The sequence below is a fragment of the Lathamus discolor genome, chromosome Z (genome assembly GCF_037157495.1).
Source record: "Lathamus discolor isolate bLatDis1 chromosome Z, bLatDis1.hap1, whole genome shotgun sequence".
NCBI lineage: Eukaryota > Metazoa > Chordata > Aves > Psittaciformes > Psittacidae > Lathamus > Lathamus discolor.
This window is the reverse complement of record NC_088909.1, coordinates 22,728,994-22,743,057: the sequence shown is the minus strand read 5'-3', so window position 1 is coordinate 22,743,057 and position 14,064 is coordinate 22,728,994. Positions and strand designations below refer to the sequence as shown.

At 53.7% G+C, this 14,064-nt stretch overlaps 1 protein-coding gene across 1 annotated transcript in view; it reads left to right on the top strand.

Annotated features, from left to right (window-relative positions):
- Positions 1-14,064, top strand: part of LOC136005855 (hydrocephalus-inducing protein-like) — a 110,303-nt gene that overhangs the window by 43,540 nt on the left and 52,699 nt on the right. The window contains exons 24-31 of the mRNA XM_065663748.1: positions 530-665; positions 1,124-1,288; positions 2,413-2,565; positions 5,342-5,580; positions 7,087-7,327; positions 9,428-9,571; positions 11,248-11,391; positions 12,125-12,433. Of these exons, the coding sequence (XP_065519820.1) occupies positions 530-665; positions 1,124-1,288; positions 2,413-2,565; positions 5,342-5,580; positions 7,087-7,327; positions 9,428-9,571; positions 11,248-11,391; positions 12,125-12,433 (1,531 nt within the window). The remainder of the gene's footprint in view (positions 1-529; positions 666-1,123; positions 1,289-2,412; positions 2,566-5,341; positions 5,581-7,086; positions 7,328-9,427; positions 9,572-11,247; positions 11,392-12,124; positions 12,434-14,064) is intronic.

The window sequence follows — 14,064 nt, the reverse complement described above, 5'->3', positions numbered from 1 at the left end:
CCCGTGGGGAAAGGACCAAGGCAGCCACAGGGCCTGGGAGAGGGTTATCGCTCACGGCGCAGGGCAGGTGGTGGCCTGCACCCTGCGTTGCTGGGGTAAAGGGCTGGATTTCAGGCAGGGACACAGCAGTGTTTTCCCTGAGACACTGGAGTCTGGTGTTCCTGGAGCCTTGGCGAGCGCTGCTCCTCGGTGGGAAAGCTCCCTCAGAGCTCACACCTCGCTGGGGCCATTGAGAGGGTCCTTGCGAGCCTCCTGGGGCAAAGGAGGGGCAAAGCTGACCTGGGACAGGGCACCGTGCTCTGCCTGGGCACTGAGCAGCTTTTGTGATGCTGAGACTCAGGGTCTGCCCCTCTTTTGCAAGAGGTTGTTGGGTAAAAAGAAGTTGAAGGCTGTTTCTCACTGTAGGCGTATCAAATGTCTATTTGACAGTGACAAATGGGTCGTGCTCCATTTGGTGCTCATTGAGAAGTAAACAAGTAAGCAACGCTGTGTCAGAATCTAATTCCCTTTTGCTCATCTCTCTGCCTAGATGTATAATTCCCCCGCTGCGAGTGCTCCACCCGGCTCTGACCTTTGGACGATGCTCTCTCAAAGTCCCTTATCAGCAGATGCTGACCCTTGTGAACGACAGCAACCTTCCAGGCTGCTACTGGGCTCTTCCTCAGGTTTGGCATCGCATCCGCCTCCTGCCTCCAATGTTGCCTAGGGGTTTGTTAGGGAAAAACCGGGTTTGGTTAAGATGTTGCTGGTTTGTATTCAACCCTAAAGGTTTGCTGGGAACAGGAAGCTGCCTGAATATCAACTCCAGGAAGCAGCTTAAACTCTCCAGGAAGCAGATTATATTCTAGTCTTCGGGATGCTTTCAATGCGGGAGAACTTGTAGGGTTGTGAAAAGCTGCTGCAAGGAGGCTGCCAGCACGGGACGGGGGGTTGTGGAGGCAGCAGCTGTTGGCCCCCCTCAGGATGCTGAACCCATACATGTCTTGCATCTTGAGTTGTGCCTTTCTGCTTTCTCCTAGGCATTTTTAGACACGTGTGTGAGTTGCCGTTGTGGTAGATGTTAAAGAGTTGAAAGTTTCCTCAAAGGTCAGTCTGAAGCCGTGTTTGGTTCTGTCCCTTATAGGAGAACAAGGATGCTGCTGCTGTGTGGTACTCCAGCCCTGAGCCCCGTGGGATTATCCAGCCTCACAGCTCGGTGGAGATCCCGTTCACACTGGAAGTCCAGGTGACGGGAAAGCAGGACACCGTTGCTCATGTTGCGGTGTTTGGGAGTAAAGAATCCCCACTGGTGAGTGCTGGGGCAGACGTGTGCCTTTGTGCCTCTCATCTTGGTGGGATGTAGAGCGTACAGGGGTTCTTCCAGGGAAAATGATCTATGGCTGTTGTCTACAAGGAAAGAAGGCATTCGTGGCATAAGCAACACTAATGCCTGGAGAAGACATGGGACTGAGTGACCCTGTGCCCAGTCAATCCATCCTCAAGGCGCTGCGCTCATGCTCGGTTGCTTCTTCCCAGGATCCCGTATTGATCACCACCACCCCCCCCCCCCCGTCAATTTAGAACCGTCCTTCCCTGTTCTGTCCCCGCAGGCCCTTATCCAAAGCCCCTCTCAAGGTTTCTTGTTGGCCCCTTTAGGCACTGGAAGGTGCTTTAAGGTCTAACCAGAGCCCTCCCTTCTTCAGGCTCTACAAGCCTGGTTAAGGCTTGGGGTGTCTGGAGCTGGGGAAATCCCGCCAGATTGGATAAATTCTCATTGGTTTTAGTGATGTGAGAAGGGGGTTTAGCAAAAGGATCCACATTCCTCCTCCGCTAGTTTGTGCCCCTTCTGCAGGAACAAACATTTGGGTCTCAGGCTGTCAGCAGAAAAAAATACTGCTCGAATGATGCAATTAATAATGAATGTCTTGGTGCAATAAAGAAGTAATACCAGGAATGCACACAAGCACAAATGAGAGGCAACTAACTTGCATGATCTCTGCTGAGAAGAGCTTTGCTTCCAGCCTCTACTGGTTTTCACAGGAGAAGCTTTGGGAAGGTTGAAGAAGTTCCTGTGCAGTGTGGCTGTGCAGCCGCAGCAGTCAGGGAGGGTGGTTTATGGCATGATGGAGCAGTACAAGGAGCAGGCGTAGGCACAAGGTAGCGGAAGGAGAGCTGAGAGCATGGAGGAGGTGTGAAAAGCATGCGTGGGAGATGGGGGTTCTGTATCCCCTCATAATGGGATATTGTGGCTTTCAGATCCGCAGGGACCACTCCAGGTGCCACCTCTGCTCCAGCCTTCCTGTTTCAGCCTCACAACCCTGACAGCTTCAAACAGTCAGAATTCCCTCAGCCTACGAGCACCCTTAGAGCTGTCCAGTCATTCTAAACCTTCCCTGTTGTTTTTTTCTCTTTCCTGCCTGCCTCCTGGAGCAGGAAATCCATTTATTGAGCACTGGAGAAGGACCAGTTGTCCACGTGCACCCAAGTGAGATAAATTTTGGCAGCATCCAAGTTCTACAAGATGCTTCCCGGACCCTCCACCTCTCCAATCAGTCTGTCATCCCCGCATCCTTCTCGGCAAAGATGGTAAGTGTCGCTGGGGCTGTTTTCCAGAGCAGGTGAGTGGCCCATAGCAGCCTGTGACTGGAGCACTTATTTCTATGCAACATTTCCACGTCACTGAGATGTGTCTGAGAGAGAAAGCCAGATGGTCCATCCGAGTGCAGCAAGAGGAGCCTGGCTCCGGGGGCACTTGTAGCTGGGGCACCCGTCAGTAAAACAGAGCTTGCAGAGATGTTTGAGCAGAAAGGAGTTCATTTCTGCAAGTTCTCCCTTTATTTTGTGGAAGGCGTTTAGCTGTGAGAGTCTTTGTTTTTGGAACTGAGAGGTCTGTCCTCAAGGCGCTTAGGGTGAAGTGGGTTTCACACCTCCACGGGGGTCAAACCAGCTGGGTTGTTGCCCAGAAGCAGACTTGTAAGGGTTGTGTACCTGCAGAGCCTGTGTGCTCTGTAACATTGTAGAGCATGTGGCTGCAGAAAGAGGCTGTTTAATTCCTGGAGGCGGCACGGTGGAACAGGCTGCGGAGCAGAAGGAGGTTGTGGGGTCTTCTGACAGGGGCTGATGCAGCCAGGAAGGGCTCGTGTGCTGGGTCTGGGGGGTGCTCCCCACCGGAGGGGCGTCTGTGAGGGGCTTGAGAGGAGGTTTGTTCTTCTGCAGGCTGGGTTGTTGAAGTTCTGGAGCCGCTTCACGCAGGCCTGTGGCTGGGGACTTGGTTGTGTCTGCGCATGAGGCATCCAGCAGGGTGTGAGAGCACAGGCTCAGCCCCCTGGGCAAGGAGGAGGGGGCTGAATTTCCCTCCTGCTGCTTTTCCAGGCGTTTGGGGGTTAAATAGAACCTCAAAGTGGGGGATTCGCAGGCAGCTTGCTTTGTCCGCACCATAAAAATCTGCTTTTGACCTCTGCAAAGAGCAAGCACCCCAGTGCCCTCAGCAGCTGCCTCCTTCAGTGCCCTTTCTTACTTGCTGGTAAGCAAAGCAATTGTTACTCTGCTCGTCAGGGGAAAGCAAACATGTCCTGTTGCGCTGTGCCTATTGGCAACTGAATTACAGAGGGTTAGAAGTCTTCAAGACAGCTGTGCTTCTAGAAACAAGCTGAGAGCTTTTCCCAAAGGCAAAGCAGGAGCAGTTTGGTTCTTAAATGTTGTGCTTGGCAGCAGCTGGGCAAGCCGTAGCCGTGTCCTGGAGAACCGCGATGCGCAGAGTGGTGTCCCTGGCCTCCCCAGCCTGGCAGGGAGGGCAGATGCGATCATGGAGGGGTGAGCTGTGGACAGGGAGCACAAATGGAGACAAGCTCTGCCCCTTGATCCCGTAAAACATCCCGTTGACGGTGCTCGGGGCAGAGGCTAAACCACAGTGGTCCCGGTGCTTGTGCTGAGGAGATGCTGATGCTGAGGAGGCAGGAGGAGGCCGGTTGTTGGCGGGAGCATGTAGCCAGCCTCAGGCTCTGATCTCCGCCTCCTGCAGGGCTCGGGGTGCTTTTGGGCTCTTTCCTGCCACTGGCTGTTTGTGTGGATAAGGAGCAGCTTTGAAATGAAGAACAGAGGGTCCCCCCCACCGGGAATGCTGAACCACCTGGGACAAGGCTCTGCAGCCAGCTGGTGCAGGACGGGGTTTATTTCCCCTTCATGAGCAGCCTTACGAGGACAGTGACTCAGCCTGACTGAGAATGGGAATGCTGTTGTTAGAGCTACGGCTCTCGCTAGAGCTACGGCTTGATCAAGTGCAGCTGCATTTGTAACGTGGAGTTCTGCTTCCTCTGTCACTTGTGCAAGGCCAGAGTGACCAGATCACTTCAGTGACTCATCTGTAAACAGATTCAAGAGAGCTGATTGTGGTGTCTCCTCAGTCATCCCTTGGGGCAGCTATCCGTCCCTTCCTCCCTCTCTCCTTCCCTCCCTCCATCAGTCAGCTGCACACTGGTGTCCATTGTAACCAGATTGTGGAAGCTTTCATTCACGATGGACGTCTGTGCTGGGATAAGATTCTGATTATCGTGGTGAACTTCTGAAGTGGTGGATCCCAGCCCTTACTGGTTACTCAGGAGCTCTGATGCCCAATAGTACAAGAAGCTGCTATAGGGTCAGAAATAGCCACTGTCTTTGTGCATGCAGTGCATGCAGCTACGGCATCATTTTGCAGCACACTCAAGGATAAGCAAGTAGCAGAGATGTTATCAGAGGTTGGGTATTTGTCTTGAAAGTGGGGGTATTTTGTAGCGTGGCTCCAAGAGGTTTCTTGTCTCTGAGACACAGGCTGGATTGGGGGCAGGCAGAAGCTGACCTAGAAATCCAAGGGAATGTGTCTCGGCAGAGCCTTGTGGCCCTGGCAGGTCTCCTGTTCAGCAGTGCACGGTGCTGCCCCTTGGAGCCAGAGCAGATGCTGACTGAAAGAATGAGGAGAGGATGCAAATCGTCCTCCCCTGGCCTGGGCTGTTGGCCTGGGCGGGCCCAGCAGGGCTGTGCTGGGTCACGCCAGGGAGTTGAAGGTCTGGCTCCGTCGAGACCCCCATCCTCATTCCTCAGGAATAGTTTCTGGGGTACAATTTTCTGGCGGGCTTGTTGCCAAGCTCTGATAAATGAGCTTTGTCAGGGAGCAGACTCTCAGATTCACGTTTGGAGCAGAGCTCTCAGGGCTCCTTTCCAAGCGAGCTGCCCTGTGTCAGCACGAGCCAGAGAAGCTGTGCATGAATGTCAGTGGAATCTTCACACCCACTGGCTCGGTGTGAACGTGTTGTCTGGGCAGGCCTTGGCTGGTGGCAGCCAGGTCCGTGGTTTCCGTCCTAAATGAGTGTTGGTTGTCTTCCAGGCTGGTGCAGACTCGTGCTGGACCGTTGGACCCAGTCAGGGAGTGATCCCTGCCAAGGCTGAGGTGTCTCTGGCTGTCACTGCAAACTTGGATGACACGGAGCAATTCAAGGACGAGGTGGTGCTGTTCATTGAGAACAGTCGTGCCTACGTCATCCCCGTCCAGGCTGTTGGCGTTGGCACCACGATTGTCATTGACAAACCCTTTGGCCCGGAGCTCAACCTGGCGCCCTGCTTCAGGTAGGGAATCTCTCAGCTCCCACTTCCCCATGGGCTCAGCAAGGAGGAGTTCTGCTGCAGTCCCTCAAGCTTCTTCAGTGCTCACAGTCCTGGCTCTGCTTCCCTGAAGCCACAGGGCTTCCTTTGGAAACATTTTATGGCCATCTGAAAGTCAGTAGGTACTCTGAAAGCCACCGAGCTGGAGAGCAGTTGCTAAGTTGTTGCTGAATTGTCTTTAGTCATAATCCATTTGTCTCCTCACTTTATCAAACAAAGATTTGGAGGAAGAGAGCAGGTCCTGGAAGCCTCCAGCTGAGAAATGCTGCCTTACAAGTATAGACATGTTTCTCTTTGCAGTGATATTGCTTGCCATGCCATTCCGTCTGGAGTAAGATCTCAGAGCAGCAGCAAGCCTGGGCAGTAGCTTGTTAGCAGCTCCTCGACTGAATGAATGGCGCTGGTTTATTTCCCCTCTGGCCAGGAGCCCTGGAGGAGCAGCAGAATTTCTTTGCCCTGTGTCATCCCCCAGTTGGCTCCTCTACCCCACTCCATGCCCGGTTGATCTTTATTAGACGTGGTGGCTCTTCCCTGGTTTCTCCTGCCTGCTTCCCGAGGCACGGGGAAGCGAGTGTGGATGCAGGACCAGCTCTGGAAGGGGGAGGAAGTGTGGAAGTGTGGAAGTCTGCTGAGGTGGAGTGGGATAAATGAAGAGTCTCGATTGAAATTGGTGAGCTGGAAGGAGAGGATTCAGTGGTCCCAACGTGTGTGTCTGAAACCAGTCATGTTCTTGAAGACAGGAGGAAAAAAGTGCTGTTTGCCTTGTGTTGGAGACCTCCTCAGAGAAGAAGAACAGTCTTCTTGGGGTGGCTCTTCCTTTCTGTGGCTGCAAAGAGGGTCCGTGGTGCTCCGATACCTGAATTCTTGGGGTAGAAAGAGCAGCTTAATCCTACCTTAAGTACTTGGGATAGGTTTGGAGAGGTAAAATACGCACCCACGAGCCATCCACATACGCAGGGACATCGCAGGGAGGCTGGTGCTTGTCCAGAGTTTCCTGTGCTCAGTGCAGCCACAAGCTGGCTGCACAATGGAGGGGACAGTGTCCATGTGATTCATGTAGTTGTCTTCTGCCCCCCTTTATGTCTTTGCCCGCGGGCTCAGTTTGGAGCTGTTGCCATTGCTGTCGGCTGCAGAGCCGCCACCAGAGGGTGGTACGTTGGGGGCAATGAGGGTTGGATGCTCCTACGAGACGCCTCAGAGGCATGAACAGCTCCCAAGGGGAAGGTGGAATGGCAGCGAGGCTGTTCCTCCAGCTACTTGCATGTGGGGCCGGCTCTTTACGAAGCTCTTCCTTGCTGGAAGGGTGCCAGCAGAGCAGCTGCTGGATGGTGACAAACCTAGGGGCAGCCAAGGTCTGGCTTTTGGTGAAGCCGAGTGTGCAGTCAGGTCGTGCCCTCAGGGTGCTGAAGCTGGGTGACCAGTGGCAAATAGCAGCTCCCCTGCCATTTTGTGTCTCTGCTTCTCCTCTAGCCTGGATCCCTGCTGTTACCGCTTCAAGATGACAAACAAAGGACGACGCACCCATCTGCTCTATTGGACCACAGAAGGTGGCACCACACTTAAGCAGCGCAAGCGTCTCCCTCGCATCAGTAAGAGCAAGGGCAAGGTTTCCTCCTGTGGCCCCGTGCTGAAGCTTCAGCCGCTGAGGACGGAGCTGATGCCCGGCCAGACAGCGGAGGTGGTGCTGAAAGGCTCCTGCAGCACCCCCCAGGTGAGTTCTGCATCAGGGCATTTCTGCAGCCCCTTGACATTTGCCTGAGCAAATGGGCAAGTGCTTCTGAGAACCTGGTTTCCTGCCATAAGTTACCGTGGCAGCACCAGTTGCTTTCCATGCTCGCCACCATCAGTTGCTGAGGCTTTTTGAGTTCCATGGCTACCATAAAGCCAACTTGGTGGTAGCAAAACATGGCCTGAAGGCACTGTCGCCCCAGGCTCTGTCCAGCATGGCCTTGTACCCTGCCAGGGATGGAGCATTCACCACTGCTTTGGCAACCTGTGCCAGTGCCTCACCATCCTCACAGTGAAGAACCTCTTCCTTGTATCTAACCTGAACTTGCCCTGTTTGAGTTTAAGTCCATTACCCCTTGTCCTGTTGCTGCAGTCCCTGAGAAGAGTCCGTGTCTGGCATCCTTGTAGGCCCCGTTCAGCTAGTGGAAGGCTGCTCTGAGGTCTCCCCGCGGTTTCTCTTCTCCAGGCTGAGCAGCCCCAGTTTTCTCAGCTGGCCTTAAAGTTAGAGGTAGACTGGGAGCCCAGGCAGAAAGTAACTAAAGAAATGGCCAGTTGTCTGTGTGGGGAAGCAGCGAGTGAAACAAAACACCCAGGAAGGTAGGGAGTGTCTGGGAGCAGCATTGATTTTCCTCTGTAGACAGACACGGGCCGGGAGCTTGTCCGTCCCGGAGACCGGGATGAGAGAAATGAACCCAGTGTGCCAGCTCTAATGATCCGAATGATGTCCGTCCACATGGGAAAGTGTTCCAGGGATCATTAGAACTGAGAGCTTGACTTGTGTCAGTATTCCCATCAGCGCTCGCCCCGCTCCCTCAGCCAGCCCCCGTGTGCCGAGGGCAGGCAGGTCTTGCAGCACCCTTGGGTTGCAGCTCAGAGGGGCAGATTTCAGCAGGGTCACTGAGTGTTCTCCTCCCTGGACCCTTCTCTCCGGGGGAAATCCAGCTCTGCAGAGGAGCTGCCGTCTGACCCCGGTGTGCCTTCCCTGGCTCCAGGAGCACCGGGCACAAGTGTTTAAGTGAATGGGGAATAAATGTGCATTAAGCTTCTGCTTCTGCTAGAGTTTGAGAGGGGTTTTAAAGGATTGCCTGGGTGGTAGCTTGAGGAAGACTTGATCTCTCAGGTGGTTGACTCCGATGGGACTGTCCGTGTGCAGTCCTGAGCCCATGAGGCTTTGCTGAAGAGGGAAGAAGGAACCAGAAGGGAAATGGTCAGGCCACTGGTGAGGGTGCCTTCCTGGAAAGCCAAATGGGCATCTGTGAGCTCAGCTGTGGCTACCTGGCTCGTGCAGTCCAAGCCAAGAGCCTGGGATTGGGTCTTCCACCTTCCCTAGGTCTCGAGAACTTCATACTCTTGAGGCTGGTTAGAAGCCCAAGACCCTGTGGTGCACGTGCAGCACAGGTGATTCTGACGTCTCTAGGCTCTGAGGAGGAGTTGGGTTGTGGTGGTCTATCAGAGGGAAGAGAGAGGAAAAAAGGGAGGAATGTGGGGAAGTGAAACCATGAGGAGGAATCAGGAAAAGTCTTGGATGTAAGAGCATCCAGCTTAAGTAGAGGGTTTTCATGCCAGGTTGAAGACATCTCTTTCCTGGGGAGGTTTGTTTTACAGGCAGGTCTAGGGGGACACAGTACATCCTAGGAAGGCAGGCTGTCTGTCTGGGGTTTTCCCAGGGATCCTTTCCACTAAACTTGCAAGGGAGGATTTGCTGGCATTGATCCTTCTATCCCCTGTTTCCCTTCATACAGTCTGGTTTGTTTTTTTTTAATGAGTTCCTACAGTTTTCGGTAAGCATTTTGTTTGGCAGTGGGACAAAGCAAAGCAATAACCGTTTGGGCAGGGATTGTTCTGAGAGCTGTAGGCAGCACAAGACTCCTGAGGGCCTTTTGTGGTGGTTGGGTTGTAACACGAGGGACGCGTGAGTGCAGAACAAAGAGGATGCAGCTTATAAAGAAGAGAGGGCTCCTGAGGAGACCAATGGCTGTAACTTCATGCAGTAATGGGGCGTGTGGGTGGGCGGCTCAAAGATGCAGTGTGTTTTGTGGACACCCTGATAACACCCGCTGGGGGCCGTGTGGCTCGCATGCAGGTGGTGAAGGAGAAGCTGCTGTGTCATGCCATCGTGGGCAAGGAGGGAGTGAAGAATCTGATCGTGCAGGTGGACGTCACGTGCGAGTTCATTGCTCCTGCTCTGCAAATATCCAGCAGAGAAATCACTTTCCGGGTGGAGAAGGTGAGTCTCTGCATTGCATCCTGGCACTGACTGGTGTGGCTGGGGTGTGCCTGTGTCCTAAGGAGGAAGTTCTCCAAGTCCACAGAGCTTTGGCTGTTGACTTGAGCCAGGCCCAGCTTTTGTCATGAATGCCGAGATCATTATTTCACCCCTGTGGGGCTGGGGACAGTCTCCGCAGCTCTATTCTGCCCTTCTCGAGGTGGAGACAGAATTGAGCTGCTGAGCCAAGGGCACGGGCTGAGATGTGGGACCCGTGAGAGCAGCGTGGGCTTTGGAAGAGCCACTTGGTGTGCTGGGGCTGCAGGTGGAGAGCAGATCCCTCCTCACCCTCCCTGAGGTGGTGGTGAGAGGAGTGAGGATGCTGCTAGAGATGAGGCTGTTCTCTAAGTTCAGCCAGGTGGAACTGAGATTACAGCTGCTCTGGCGAGGGGGAGCATGCCCCCCTCTAGAGAGACGCCAGTGTCTGTAGTCAGGGTTTTGAGGATCTTCCAAGGTGTGGTGATGTCCGAGCAGCGATCGTGTAGGGAAGCTGAGAAAAGCTGAGATTCCTGTCAACTCCTCAAGCTGATGAGGAAAAACTGGCATCTCTTGCGCCTCTTTGCCTTCCCTGCCGTCGGTATGGGTGCTGCCTCTTTGCCTTTCCCGAGCCTCACCTTCTTCAAAGGACCCATGAGTGCCCTTCAGCTGCAGCGATGAGAGCACCAGTGCAACGTGTGTGCCCTTTAGTGTCTGGATCCCGACTCCTGCATCACCTTTCCCCCTCGCGCGAGGTGTCTGGAAAAGAGCAGATAGCTCATGATTTAGTTTCTGCGGTTTCAGGTCTCTCCTCCACTTCCCAGGCTTCCAGAGAAGCACAAATCCTGTGAGCAGGCGGTTCACATCTAATCAGAAGCTTTTCAGCTCCCCCTGATGTCTGCCTGTGGTCTGCTTGATGCCACATGCTCCCATGTGTTGCGTGCTGCGACACTGCAGGAGTTGGATGCCAATACATCCACAGTTAGTTTCCCAAAGACTGTCTAGTTTAGATAAACCATGCAGGAAGCACGGAGCAATGCATGGACAGGAGGAAAAGGCTTAGGCTGAGCTTAGCTTTGAGGCTGCAACATCTTGTCAGTGGAGCAGGGGCAGCAGGTTGCGGCCAGACTGTTGAGGTTTGGAGCTGTCTGCATGTGCCCGTGAATGTTCAAAGCTGACCTCGGGCTGCTGCAGGCTGTCCGCTGCAGGCCATATCCTGCTTGCTTGCCTCCTCTGAGCAGCATCACTGCCTTGCGGGCCTGGCAGAGCTGATAGGGTGGTAAGAAACTACTGTATGGGAGTGGAAATGGCCTTGTGCCTTGTGCCTGTGTGTCCTCTCTGGGCAGGAGAGGACACACAACTGGAGCCAGAGTGGGTTCACTTTCTGTTTTGGATCTTGCTGAAGCAGCTGCCTCCTCTGGGGGGCTGCTCCCTCATCTGTACGCGAGACTGTTTCCCTGTCCCCTGGGGAAGGCTGTGGGTTCTAAACGCGAAAGCGTCTGCTAGAGTTGGAGGACAAACTTTGCAGAGGGGTAGAAACCAATCAAAAGAGTAAATAGAGATGGATGCACTTTTGGGGTTGGAAAATTTGAAATGCGTCTGAAGGGGAGGAGGTCCATGGCCACTTCAAGGTCATTTTTTCTTGTCTCCTGTTTCTGTAGCACCCCGGTGATGTCCTGGCTGTGATGTACAAGCCTCTCTCTGTAAAGAACATGTGCTCGCTGCCCCTCAGCGTGGTCCTTGCCTTAGAGCAGCCCTTCTCCATCTGCACTGCGGACCAGCAGCCTCTCCCTACAGATGCTCAGGTGAGCAGCCCCGGACTGTCTTGCTGCTGGGCTTTGAAGAGGGATGAACGTGGTGGTGTGTCTCTGTTGGGAGGTCCTCCATGATGGAAGTGTGTTCTGTAGAGTCTGCAGTAAAGTGGCCCGAGCTAAATCAGATGTGAAACGAGCTGCTGGAGGAAACAGAATGCCATCTGAATCGGGAAGAGACCTCCTGGCTTGAAGACAGGGGGAGGAGGGAGCAGGCACCCAGCTGTGGGCAAGCTGTAGGAAAGGTGTCTGCTGGAAGGCATGCCAGCTCTCCAGCAGCCATCTTCAGATAAGCTGGGGAACAGCTTGCTGTCTTTGAGGGCAGCCCTGCCTTTGGGAAGGCTGAGGTAGGCTTCTCCAGCTGCTGTCTGGCTCCTGCCCTGGTGTGTGCGGAAGGTGTTGGGCATGGGCTCTGCAGTGCACGTGTTGTCAGAGGTGCAGCCACCGCTGTGCTGCAGGCTAAAGGAGTTCCTCCAGAGTGAGGGCGAAGGCCTGGGTGCCAGAGTGCTGCTTTGGTTGTGTTTAGCAGGTGGCTTCTGCGGCTCCAGAATTCAGGAGACCAATGTGGATTTCCTCTTGTATTGGTGCAGAGCACAGAACCGTGAGCCTCAGGCAGCTTCAGAAAAAAGTGCGGTGCTTGGTCAGACAGCGTGAAGAAAATGAAGGATGAAGCCAGAAGCCCGTGTTGGGGTCACACGTTGAACATTTTCTCTTCATCTGCTTGCAGCCCATGAAGCTGAGGACAGGGGAGGAACTTCAACTCTGCATCGGATTTAACCCTGCTTATGAGGAGGATTTGCTTATCCGGGCAGTGGAGAAGGCTCTGAAGATCAAGTTCCTGGAGCATCCTCACGAAGAGCAGGTCACCGTCCGGGGAGAAGTCTACTTCCCGAATCTCCAGATCCAGACCACGGCCGTGGACTTGGGCTGCATCTTGAATGACACCAAGGATGTGCGTTACATGGAGATGACCAACTGCAGCCCACTGGTTGTCCAGTACCACTGGGCATTCCTGAAGGACAGCCAGGTGAACCCAGTGAGGTATGTGCACCTCTCCCTCTCCTGGAAGCTCTTCTTCCTGATGTCCTGTTTGTGGTTTGCAAAGCCCGAGGCCATTTGCCTGATCTGCCAAATTGTTTTCAACCTTCCCTTGAGGAAGTCACACCTCTCAGTTGTGCTCAGCCAAGGTGCTCAGGGAACAGGTGATCTCCGCCGGTTTGATGCTGGGAAGGAGACAGCATTCTCCAGCCAGGCTGGGACTGCAGGACACTACTGACCCTTTTCACATAGCCATAAGCTGGAGTCCTGCTTTATCTCTGCAGCTGCAAAGCCATGCTTCTGCACTTGGAGAAGCGGATGTAGAAGGTGTCCTTCCCTGCTAAGCCCATCTGTTGTCATTTTGTACTAAGATCCTACCCAGGCACTGCCATCAGAGTGACACACTGCTGTCGCAGTCCCTTGCTCTGCTTTGCTGTAGGCCTGTATGGGTTCCTGGGGGCAGGAGGGCTGATGTAGAAAGCTGCTTTCTCAGATCTTCGTGGCCTGAGGCAAACAGCCCCTTGAAGTGAGTGTTCATCTCTTGAACTGCACGTCACATTCACAGAAGAGCTATGTAGAGTTTTAGTGAGGAATGGCAGGTTCTGCTGTGACTTTAGGTCCAGCTGTAGATGCTGGAGGGAGCCCTTGTATGGACATCCCTGGGAAGGAGGACCATGCAGTGGTGGTCTATGGTTTCCAAGGCCAAGAGCAAACTTGTAGTGGTGCTGAAGCACATCTAGAAGCACATTCCTAGTGTTCCTTCTGCTGCGGCTTCTCTGCATAGCACAAAAGTCTGCTCTGGGCAGTTTGAAGGACGGTAGCAAATGGTTTTCCGTAATGCCCTAGGAAACGCAGCAAAGTTCACCACGTGGCACTGAAGTGCTGTTATTACAAACAAGGGAAACGATCAAGAAGCAGCTGTGTGAAGAGAATTGGGGTCTGACTCGGAGGAGGTGACCTCTTGGGAACTGGAGATGAGCTGTGGCTATTAGGAGGGCTTGGGGGAGACGACCAGGGCACTGGGGCACTCCGGGGCGCTCAGCAGACACCATGGGATGCTGTGTGCCAGAGCTGGAAATGAAGATGGTCTCCAAGGTGTTACCACCTCAAAGTGTTCATTAGGAGCCTGCAGAAGGGCAGCGTGTCAGATGTTATTTCTGGTCCACACTAAGCACTGTTGGTATTCTAAATTATCAGCTCTAACTAAGTCTGACATGGAGGGAATCAAGCATCAGGTCTCATGAAGGGGAGATCAAAGACTGGAACTTTCCCTACCTGGGACCTTGCTGGAGCTGGTCATCAGAGACTCCCAGGATCAGTCGCGCACGTTTATTTTGGTCAGGAGAGAAAAATGCTGTTTCTCTGCCTCAACAAGACTTTGTGTGTTTACATTTTTTTTTTTCTTTCTAATTGTCCAGCCCGTTCTTTCCTCCTTGCTCTTTGGTCATTGCTGCTACCTGGGGCAGAGTGATCATATGAGCAACACAATCCAACTGTTGCTGTGTGGCTGCACATAGCCAGTGTAGACCAACGTGTGCCCTTTCTCTGACTTCTGAGGCACGAATCTCTCATGGTTACTCTTGTTGTAGACCCACGTGGTTAGAGACAGACTAACCCTAAGCCTCACCC